A 12,004-nucleotide genomic window follows, 5' to 3' on the forward strand; every position below is an offset into this window, starting at 1 on the left:
CACTGAATCCAGACAGCTGGCTCCGCAGCTGCAGCTTTGCCCAGCCTCCACCCCAGACACAAGAAGCGATGGGTTCTTGGGAACCACACCCCCACAACCACACACGGAGCCTCAGGCCCGGAGTCCCGACCCCTGGGGCGAGGAGGGGGCAGAAGGGAACAGATGTGTGTTCTCAGTGCAACTGCCAGACACACGCTGCAGAATTTTTGAACTCAGAGATCAAACGGCTGCAGGTGGGCTTCCCCCCAACCCTCAGGGGGCCCCGACACAAGCCAAGTCAGCTTGTCAACAAATCCTGTCCGCCCCACAGCCTGGCTCCTCCAAGGGGCCTGCAGACAGATCGGGGGGCAGCTGTGCTGGCGAGCGGAGCAAGGAAATCGATATTCCCAGCACATACACACTCTCTCCCTCTCCCTCTCTGTCCATAAATACGGGTCCTTGGACACTCAGGCAGCTACCCACAGGCCCCAAAGCAGAAAAGGGTCGGTCTCTGGGACACGAGTTCATTCCCCCCACTGAAGACTCCATCCCTGACCACACCAGGCCCACACAAGCACACCCACACACATCCAATCCCACCAGCAGACCCCTCACAGCGGCACTCAACACAACAGCAGCAGCCACACAGATCTCAGCCTCCTCAGGCTCCAGGATCCCCAGTGCACTCCTGGGTGACCCCCCTCCCCCCAACCACACTTGGACCACCTGTGCACAGCCCTGGAACCAATCCCTGGTCCCCACACACACTTGCCCAGGGTCTCCCTGACAGAGCTGACATGTAAGCCTGGATACAGGCCTAGGGGCTCGCATAACTAGGCCCACAGGAAGACTGGCAGCCTCAGCCCGCCTGCCACCAGACGCAAGCACAGAGGCCGCCGGCCACACTGCAGCTCACCAACTCCGGTCCACTGGCACCAGCCTGGTACCGGATACCCAGTCCCAGCAGTGCCTCCCGCGGAAACTCAGTCACACATGAGCTCCCATCCCGACAGTCACTCTGGAGTGAGCACGCACATGCACATGCACATGCACACACGCACTCCTGTCCTGACAGCATCTCTTCCTCACCCACAGACTCAGGTCCCAGGTCTGGTTGCACACATACTGTTACAGCCACACTCCACCCTCTTGCACACACATCCTGACAGTCTCTCGCACTCCGGCACACCCATCCTCGCAGCCTCTCTGGCACACACTTAGGCTCACAGCCCCCGCAGGCTTCAACGAACCACCGCAGGACAACGCGGCGCCCGCTCTCCCGCAAACCCGCAACACACTGCACGCAAGTGCAACGGCGGGGATCCGCGGGCGCCCGCCCTGCGCCCTCGAGGCCCTCTCGCCCGAGCCCTGAGGAGCGCCCCCCGGCCTCGTTCCCCCCCCCCCCCCCCCGGCCCTTACCCGCTGTCAAGCTCCAGCTCCAGCAGGGACTGGGTCCGCTCCGAGTTGCAGTGCAGGCACCACATGGCGGCCGCGGCGGGAGCTGACGGGGCCCCGCGCCCGGGACCCAGGCCCCGCCAAGCGCTGCCGACTCCCGCCGGGGCGGCGGACCCCGGGGAGACACCCGACCGCCGAGACCCGCCCCCGCCACGCGACCACCTCGGGTCTCCCGGCCGCCGCCCGCCGGCTCCCGCCGCTCCCGGCCCGAGCCCCGAGCCCCGAGCCCCGGCACCGTCAAGCGCCCCCCGCCGCCGCCCGCGCGCCCGCCTGGCGCAGAGCGAGGCCCGGCCGGAGGAATGTGGCCCGGGCGGGGGCGGGGCCGGGCGGGGGCGGGGGCGGGGGCGGGGGCGGGGCCGGACTGTGCCCGGCTGGCGGGGCTGCGCGGAGCCTCGTGGGGAAGCGCGGGGGCGGGGCCGGGCACAGACGGGGCGGGGCACAGACGGGGCGGGGCGGGGCTGCCCGCGGGGGCGGGGCCAGGAGAGCCGAGGCGGGAGCTTCTCCGGATGCAGCATCCCAGGTACCTGCCCGCCAGACTCTTTTCCGGGAGGGCTTCCCTCCAAAACAGAGTCCCCATATATACCTATCTTCCTCCCCAACGTGTAAGCACGGCAAATACAAACCCCACACCTGCCAACTATAGCCTACTGTGCTGGTGGTCCCAATATTTGCCAATCCCGACTTTGGCCTCAGTTTATAAAATGAGGCCTCTGCTCCCAGGATGGTGTGGCTCGGGGGCTCTGATGCTCCTGCCCCGGGGGAAAAACTGGGTTTCATCCTGAGGCTGGGGACACCCATTTGGAGACTTTTGGGTGAGGATGTGAGGAAAGCAGCTCCTTTTTCCCTAAGCCCACCCAACCCCCTGTCCTTCCTTCACCCAGAGCCAACTTTCAGACCCCCATGGCTGGCTTACAGTAGTCCTGATTCACTATTAGAACTCTTTACCCACATCTGGTCCTCCAGACAACATTGTGATATAGGTGGAGCTATTAGTGGCTCCATTTTCCAGAAGAGGAAACTGAGGCTCACCCTAACCGGGTTAACTTTTAAGAGGTTTTCCTTCACCTTCTCCTCTTCTAGGCTGCTCATCTCTTTCTACTATAAGCGATCACAGCTTGCTGTTTTCAATCTGCATATTTATTTGTTATCTGTCCTTGGGCTTCATGAAGGCAGGCACAGAGCCCAGCACCCACACTTGTGGAATGCCCAGATGTGTTTGGAAGACATCAAGTGGACGGACATAGACACAATCAAAACCCCACCTGCCCCACCTACAGGTCCATCTTCTGGAGGGCCAGGCAGCTGGCACATCTGCAGGAGTCAGGAAGAAGTAGGAAACCACTAATGCAGGGACATTGTCTTGTGCCTTTTCGAGTCTTTCATTTGGAGGGGGTGGTGCAAAGAGCCTAAAGAAGAGTGCTTTCCCAGATGGAAACTGGGGTTGGGTGGGGGATGGTGAAGGAAGAGGGCTGGGCTAGTCCAGCTTGCAGCACAGGAAGAGGCTGTCCCTAGATCCAGTTTAGTGTACCAGGGTTCCCAGGCAACGGGCTAGCAGGAATCCACTGCCCCTTCACTGCTCATCTCCACATTTCTCCTCTTTGCTTCTGACGTTGTCTTTGCTACATTAAAAATAAAGACTCAGAATAGGAGAAAATATTTGCAAATCACATATCTGATAAGGGTCTACAATCCATGCTATGTAAAGAACTCTTCCAACTCAACAACAAAAAGGCAAATAACCCAATTAAAAAGGTGGGCAAAGGATCTGAACAGACACTTCTCCAGAGAAGATACATGAACAGCCAATAAATGCATGAGAAGATGCGGATCGTCACTCGTCAGCTGGGAAATGCACATCAAAACTACAATGAGATAGCACCTCATACTCACTAGGAAGGCAAGAATCAGGAGGATGGACAAAAGCTCCTCCACACAAGGGTTCCAGAAGAAGACTTCTGACACATACTGCTCAGAGGGCTATGCTACCATGACCTGCATTCTGGTTGGAAGGGGGGTGGGAGTAGGAGGGGATCGGGTTGAAATTGTCCACCCCAGCCTGAACAGCCCTCTAAAAATAGGCTGCAATAAATGGAGCCAAGAGAATTCCCCCAGCCCAGCTGCTGGAGCACTCCAGACACACACTCCCGCCGACAGCCTCACGACCTGGATTCTCCAAGAATTCCAGGCACTTGTCCAGGCCCGCAGCTTAGCCGCCTGCCAGGATGGTCTTGGCGACATTGTTCTGGCGAGGATTTAGAAGAAGGGGGTTGAATTTCCCTGTTAGCGTTTGGAATACCAGAGGATGGAGTCCCTGGAAACCCAACGCCTCTTAATTCTGTTGTTTTGTTTTATCTCCTCAAAGTGTGCCTCTAGCTTCTGCTCAGTTAACTGCCTCGCAGATTAATAATTTAGGGAGTCGTGAGGCGAACAAAAAAGTTCCAGCCTGGAGAGACAGAGAAGCCAATTTTTCTGCTTAAATGACTAAACGGAGCAGAATTCTTACATGTTCCATTTGGGCAGATTGCTGAGCCTCCTGAGTCTCAGTTTTGCCAACTGTAAAGTGCGGCTCGTGGGCCACATCTGCCCTGGAGAATTCAATTTGCTGTTTAATTTGCAAGCATTCATTAGTGCTCACTCCGAGCCATCGCCTGAGGCCTCCATGGGAGACACCGATGTGACCAGTGTCCCTCAGCATGATGTTATGATGATCTTCAGGAAGAAGCCTGTGACTCTGTACCCTAAGAGGTTCCAAAGATGAAGGGACTTTTGGGCTGGGACTTGGCAGATGAGTAGGAGCCCGCATATAGGTGTATGGGATTTGAGAAAGACATGGAAATGTTTAGTTCCACCGTGTGTCCTGGTTTTCAGTTCTGAGTTGCTTGTCTTGGCCTGTTTCACATGTCATAACCCAACTTCATCCCCACTCTCGTTTCTGATAGCCTCCTGTCTTCCACCAAGAAGAAGGTGGATGAACCCTGCCTCACCCACCAAGGCCGACGTTCATAGGTCTTCTCCTAGAGCTGTCATGATGAAGGCCAGCCCCTCCACACAGCTGGCCTCCAGGCCTATGTGCCCTGACTGACGTTTACCTCTCCAGCCCTTGCCACTCATCGTGCCCCCTCCACACATGCCACACCTCCGGCAATACAAAACTTCCAAAGCCCCAATGTCCTGTTGTGCCTGGCTCATGGCTAAGACTTTGGACTTAAGCTTTCAACTTAAGCTTTCTCAGAAAGTCACCCCTGACCAGCCTCTAGTCCAAGTCAGAAACTCCTCTTACACACTCTTGGGTTTATTCTGCACCTGCTCTCTCATCCCACCAAGGAGCTGTACTGCTATTGCCAAGGCGGAGTTAGGCCTGCAACCTTCTACACAGCATCCCCCACACTTCCTATGGTGCCTGGGACACAGAGGTGCTCAGCAGTTGAATAAATCTGGCCTGAGAGTCAAATCTGGCCCACTGCCTGCTTTTTTAAAACTAAGTTTTATTGGAACAGAGTCACACTCATTCACTTATGTGTCATCTACAGATACTTTTGTGCTGCAACAACAAAGCTGAATAGTTACAATGGAGATAGATGGCTTACAAAGCCTAAAATATTTATATCTAGCCCTCCATAGAAAAGTTCATCTAGCCTAAAATAAATGACGCTCGTCTGAGAAGTTTCATGTTGGCAGCAGCTACCCTGCCTGTTCAGCCAGACCTCCAGCGCCCTGGCACAGGCCCACTGTGGACAAGACCTGGAAGAGCAGAATTCAAACGTCATTGGGGAAGGTGGTGATTAGAACTACAGGTCTAGGCCAGGTGACCTTCAGACAAGATGGCCACATGATGGGACAACACACTGCTAGGAATGACTCCTATGGAGCTCTTGGTCCATGTATGCAAAGACTTAGGTCCAAGGATATTAGTTGTTTGTAACAGCACAACAAGGAGGAGGAGGCATACAATGTCCTTCGGTGGGGACTGGTTAAGTAAACGACGATACACCCATCAGTGGTGTCCTATGTTAACAAGATGGCGGCAGCACCATACATAACTTACAGAAAATGATCTGAGATGTGACACTGTGATCAAAAGTCTGATAATTGTGATACATATTTACAATAAAACATAGAGAACACTAGTGCACTTATTGAGCATCATATGATCATAGACTATTTCCTAAAGAAGATCCAAGAAACATGTCAATGGCTGCCTCTGGGAAGGGAAAGCGGCGGGGTTTCCAGAGATTCCTGAAGATAGGCCTCTGTCCTCTAAACCTGAAGTCTTATTGGGACACGGCTGGAAAGGAGAAAGGACTTTTCACTGTATGCCCTTTTATAATTTTCAAAATTTTAAATGACTATTCCCTTAAGAAAACAACAACAAAGCCAGTGCAATAAAGAAATCAATAAAATCATGGCAACCCACAGGACCAGAGGTCTTCTAGCATCTTGCAAGAGACTCCAAGGCCCCCCAGAGCCAGTCCCCAAAGGCCCCAAATTCCAGATGGTACTTAAGCCACCTCTCGGGGCACTCTGGGTTCCTTTTCCTTTGAGTAGGCTGTGTCTTACTGACAGCCGTGAAAATCAACTGGAGCCCATTTGGCTCTCCCCTCAGTGCCTGTTGATCGTTTATCTGTCACTCTTCATAACACTGAACAACCAGCCCTACAGCATGGCCAGGATGCTGGACATAGGAGGGAGCTCTGTGATCATCCCTATAGTCCAAGCCCTCATTTTACAGACAGGGAAACTGAGGCCCAGAGTGATAAAGGGATGTGCCCTGGGGTGTGTACTAGAAATGGTGACACTGGCCCACGCATCCCGCCTCCCAGGCCACAGTACCTACAGGCCAGCATACAGCCTGGATGTGGGTGAGGTGTCGGTTCCCTACAGGATAGAACTTCCTCATGTGAGTGTTGGATGCTGTGAAAAACCAGAGACAGCTGTGCAGAATGCAGACTTGTATAGAGTGATCTCTCAGAGAAGCCAGTCAGTCCCCCCAAAGAGAAATTTTTCCAGCTAAATCAAGCTGCTCTTAAGTGCCAAGTTACTTTTAAAATTTCAACTACTTTTTCACATAATCTGCTTGCAAATCACAGACTTCTCTAATTGTACTAAACAAAGTAAAGTAAATGACCTTGGGATCACTTGCTTTGGGAGGCTGGGGGTGGCCCAGAGGTGGTGTAGGTTTGTTTACTGTGAACTTGACTCTATGGTCATTTCCCTGCTCAGGCACTACTTTGGTTGTCATTCAGTCCCTGACCCTTTCCAACCTCACTCTCAGCTCCCATCCCTATGATATAGCTCCTCCCAGAATGCACTGTGCACTTTTCTGCCCCAGTCCCTTTGCTTGTGCCTGCTTCTTGGGCTACCTACTTCATCTGCTAGGGAACCTCCTACTCAACCTTTAAGACTCAGCCCAAATGTCACCTTCTCTTTGAAGCCCCTTCCAGGGCTCTGTCCCCAGGTGAGAAGGGAAACCCTCACCTGGACTGTGGACACTTCAAAGGTGGGGACAATGTCTCTCTATCCACTCTCCTGGTGGTGGGGCTCAGACACTGCCACTGCTCCGTGTGACTAGCCATCTGCAGAGTTGAGTCCCAACTGTGAAAACTCAGTGGTACTTGTGTTGGCCAAGACCTAGACCATGAGAGTGAGATCAAAGTGCCTTTAATGTCAGCATATCCTAAACTTTAGGGCTGGAAGGAGTCACCATGACCCAGTGCCACCTGCCCATTGGGTGAGGAGCCTGAGGCCCACAGAGAGGGGAGTGCTTTCCCAAATCTGGGAAATCTGGGGCACCGCCAAGAACTAGTCATCTGACTTCCTTTCCGCAGCTCCTTCTCTACTGCTCTGACAAAGCAAACCACGGAGTCAGGGAACCATTGTGGTCTGAGGTGTAAGGAGGCTATTTTCCTGTGGTCTTTAAATGAACAATAAAAATTAGATGTAGTTGCTACTGTGCCAAGAGTTGACAAGAGGATTAAACAGGCTGTGAGGGCATGGGAAGGATCCCGAGGGACGGTTTGCAGTAACAGAACCACATAGTCAGGACACAGGGTCAGATGCAAGGAGAAACAAAACCCCTTACCAACACAAGGTGGCTCTATAGGAGCTCGAAAAGCCTAGCACATGACTGGTGCTCAGTGACTGACAATGTCAACAAAATGGTCAGGAATGATCACCTCCTCCAAGAAGCTCTCCTAGCCTGGATCCCCAGAGCACCCCATGTTTCTAGGTCCCCAGTGTCCACTTGCAATCCCTGCCACATAGTGGATGATAGTTTGTTGTAAAAATGAAGGAAGGTGGTGGTCGTAGCCATGGGTCAGAAGGTGCTTATGGCAATCCCTCCTCAGTCTGGACCATTTGTGGGCACCCTCCAACACATCCTGGTCCCTCTGCTGGGCCCAGCCAGGTAAGCTGAGCTGCTCACCCTGGGGCTTAGGGGGCAGGCCTGGTGGAGAACAGACCTGTGACTTCTAAGTGCCACTACTTGAGTTATGTGTATCTATTCAAGTGGATGGGAAATGGCCATTTGCCGGTCTTCTTGCAGGATCCAAGAGGCATGATGACATCAGGAAGACATTTGGAACCAAGTATCTGAGCTGCTACCTTCAATCAATGAAAGGCTCTTCCCTGACTCCCCCCGCCCTCCCTGCCCCACTTGCCCTTGAAATCACACAGTGCATCACACTTCCCATCAGGCGGCCCTAGGATACAATCAAAAGTGACCCCACTTCACCCCTCAAAGTCAACCCCCCTTTCCCTGGCTGGTAGCACAAGAAAGCCACTGCCAGATCCTTAGGTCTGACCTTCTGTGCGCGTCTATACCTGAGACAGAGCCCCTATCTCCCCCAAGTAGAAGAGGCAGCCCTGTGGCCAGGGGCCTGGACACACATCCCAGCGCCCCTCCACCCCCTGCTCTGTGTGCCCTTGGGTGAGTCACTCAGCTTCCTGGGGCCTCAATGTGTTCACCTGTAAAGCTTCCTTGCAGGAGTGGTGTGGGGCTTGGCAAGAACACTTGCAATGGCCTCGCCAGGGCAGGGCACCCAGGAGGCCTTCGGAACTTAGAGTCCCTCTCTCTGCTCCACCATTGCCCTGACAGGGCGGGCATGCTCACAGCGTGGGGCATCTATTGGTGTCATATCCTAGCTCCCCCATATCCGATGTTCGATCTTGCAATCTCGGACAAGTAGATAGGTCTTCCTGAGCCTCCTTTCCCAACTCCCTGCCTCTATCGCCTCTTCCTTAAGTTTGGAGGCTGTTACCTCTCTAGACAGCCACGGTCACCCCTCAAGGGCACATACTCTGGATCAGCCGCTTTACAGAAGAGGTTGCATTTAATTCTCAACAACCTTCCTTTTACAGATATACTGTGGCTCGGAGAGGTCAAGTAACTTACTTAAAGCCACACACCTAGAGCCTGGATGATAGGGATTTGAGCCCAGGTCCATTTGGCCCCCAGGCCATGAATGAAACCACGAAGCCAGACCTACACTGTCTCCCCGCTACACAAAGTGCTTACTGAATGCAGGCTCTGTGCTAAATGCTTTACATGTAGCATTCACTTAAGCCTTCTCAGGAACTATTATATCCTCATCTGATCATCCAGAAAAAGAAACTGAGGCTCAGAAAGGCTAAGGAATTTAAAGGCAAACAGCCAGTAAGTGAGGATTGGAACCCAGAACTGTCTGATTCCTAAGTCTATGCTTATAACACTGTTCCCTTTGGTCTTCAAAGTCCAGTTCCAAGAAGTCCCCTGCAGAAGACTGTTTCCCTTCTCTACTGATAAAATAGAAATAATAAAAGCAAATCCAGCTCCAACCCCACCCCGCCCGCTGCCCCATTGGTCATGGAGTCAGACTCCTAGCTCAGTCCCCTTATTGGCAGTGTGATCTTGGGCATCGCCATTCTGAGTCTCAGTCTCCTTCTCTGTAAAATGGGAATGAATAACAACTCATATCACTGAGGTTGTTGTAAAGACCTTAGTGAGATACCCAGCACCAGGCCCTGGCTTGGGCCTCTCCCTTCCTCCGGCAACAAGTCCCCCCACCCCGGAGGGGCGGTGAGCTCACACTCAGAGGGTCCCTTGAACTAGCTGGAGACCAGGGACAAATCGAGTTCTGCGGTTCCAAGACTCACCCCCAGGCCTACTGTCTGGGAAAGAGCCAGACCCCCCAGCACATGCAGTTTCCAATGGACGGTGGCCCACTTGCTGTCACCTCCTCTGAGGGGCCTTCTGGGACACTCCCAGGTAAAGCACATCCCCTTCCAAGCCTCACGGCCTGTATTTATCTTGCTTAAGTGCTTGTGTACTCATTTACCTTCTGTCTCCTCCACCGCAATGAAGCTCTGTGAAGGGGGGGGGGGCTTTGTTTACCACTGCATCCCCCAGTATGGTCTGCAGTACATGCTCAATAAATGAGTGAGTCACGTCGAACCTGAGCCATTCTCATTCAGGGACAACCTTGCATCCAGATGGGCAAGACCTGTGAGCCAGAAGGGAACAGCAGGCCCCCCTCCGTCTCCCCTTGTCTTTTTAAATTTTTTTTAAGATTTTAAAAATTTATTCATGAGACACACACACACACACACACACACACACACACACAGGCAGAGGGAGAAACAGACTCCCTGCAGGGAGCCCAATATGGGACTCCATCCTAAGACCCCGGGATCATGACCTGAGCCAAAGGCAGATGCTCAACCATTGAGCCACCCAGGCGCCCCTCTCACCCTTGTCTTATTTGACTTGAGCCAATGCCCTGCCCCTACTCACACCATAGATAGGTTATGGAGGGGCTGGGGGAAACCATCTTTCGAGAACACCAATTTTCACCCCCACTGTGTGTGCCCCGTACTAAAAAGGAGTCAGCAGCTAAAGATTTTATCAAAAAGATGCATACCTTTGGCAAAGCAACTGACCATCCTTGACATATTTGGGTTTCTTTCCCAGTAGCTTTGCTTCAACTGGGGCCCATCTATCATAAAGGGACGGTAAAGTGAGGTAAAGTGAGGGAACTGAGAAAGAAATACGGAAATCTGCAAGGCCTCGTTCTGTTACGGAACATCCCATCTGGTCCCCACTGATTCAGACGAGTGGCATTCCAGGGGGCCATTGGGGAAGTAGCTTGCTTACTCTTGAGCAGTGTGTTCACACAACAGAACAGCTACCGAAGGGGTGCCAAGCCAAGGCCCCAGCGGCCCTCTCCCTTAAAGAATAGATACGTTCATTTATAACAAGTGCCAGGGACACCTGTTTTGCAAACGGATGCCACTCCTATAACAACGGCCTCTCTTAAGTGGGTTAAAAATTGCCCTCCACAATCTTCTTTATGTTATTGATTTATTTTATTTATTTTATTTATTTTTTTATGTTATTGATTTAAACAACACCTTCTCTTCTCTTATCCCAGTGGGAGGAAGACGGCAACCAGCTTGACTTGACTCCATTGATTCCAAATTAATGGACGCGGGATATATGTGATGTCTGATTCACTGTTTGAACAAACCTGTTAACTGAGACCATGTGCATTCCCAAGTGTTCCACAACTGTCCCCAACATTTACTACCACCCATTATGTGCTGGGCACTAGCTGGGGTATCTCAGAGGACGCAGAAGCAAAGGGATGTGGGCCCTGCCTTCAGAAGCTGATGGGTAAGGGGAATGCAGGCAAATCACAACCACCAGTGCCAGGGCAGCCTGGGTGGCCCAGCGGTTTGGCGCTGCCTCCAGCCTGGGGTGTGATCCTGGAGACCCGGGATCGAGTCCCATGTCAGGCTCCCTGCATGGAGCCTGCTTCATCTCCCTCTCCCTCTGCCTGTGTCTCTGCTTCTCTCTCTCTCTGTCTCTCATGAATAAATAAATAAAATCTTAAAACAAAACAAACAACCACCGGTGCCAGCTCTGTTCCCACACGAGTTCATGTAATCCCGACAGCAGCGCTACGACATGGGTCTGCATCCCATTTTATCAGGGAGGCCCTGAAGCCCAGAGAGTCTAAGTAATTTGTCTAAAGATGCACAACCTCTAAATGATGGAGCTGGGGTTAGCAGCTACCCATGCTGACACTCAGCCTGTGTTCTTTCTTCTCCACCAGTGGTTCTCAAAGGGTGGTCCCAGGGACAGCAACAGTCACGGTCACAGGTGGGTATCATTGCAAATGCAAATTCCCACACTCTGGGTGGTTCTGATGCCTGCCATGGTTTGGAAGTCTTGCAGCTGGTCAGGGCAATCAGGGCAGTATGGGAGCCACCTGCCTAGGGTCTGGACCATGAGCTGGGGCTGGATGGCCATTGAGGGAAGGCTTCCTGGAGGAGGTGATGCCTATCTTGGGAGATTCACGGGGTGGCCCAGTAAGAGAAGGGCACTCCAAGTATAGGGAACAGCATAGGCAAAGGCTTGATGAGCTTGGGAATATGTAATCGTGGTTCAGCATATGTATGGAGTATGAAGTGTGGGGAATCGGCCAGAGGATGAAGGGGGTAGAATTCTGCTGGCGGGATTTATCCTCAGGTTGGTCTTCCCAGTGACCACATAGCACATGTGTGCCAATTACTTAACACTGTTCTTTCCATCAGG

At 52.7% G+C, this 12,004-nt stretch overlaps 1 protein-coding gene across 13 annotated transcripts in view; it reads right to left on the minus strand.

The window, feature by feature from the left end:
- IQSEC1 (IQ motif and Sec7 domain ArfGEF 1) overlaps positions 1–12,004 on the minus strand; it is a 379,425-nt gene that overhangs the window by 68,211 nt on the left and 299,210 nt on the right. Inside the window, exon 1 of one of the 13 annotated variants that reach the window (XM_077857662.1) lies at positions 1,399–1,535. The exons of 11 other annotated variants lie outside the window; for them this stretch is intronic. In XM_077857662.1, the coding sequence (XP_077713788.1) occupies positions 1,399–1,463 (65 nt within the window). In that variant the 5' untranslated portion in view covers positions 1,464–1,535. Of the gene's footprint in view, positions 1–1,398; positions 1,536–12,004 lie in introns of those variants that run through there. One more of the 13 variants, XM_077857668.1, reaches the window with a different exon arrangement.

Source organism: Canis aureus, chromosome 19 (genome assembly GCF_053574225.1).
Source record: "Canis aureus isolate CA01 chromosome 19, VMU_Caureus_v.1.0, whole genome shotgun sequence".
Lineage (NCBI taxonomy): Eukaryota > Metazoa > Chordata > Mammalia > Carnivora > Canidae > Canis > Canis aureus.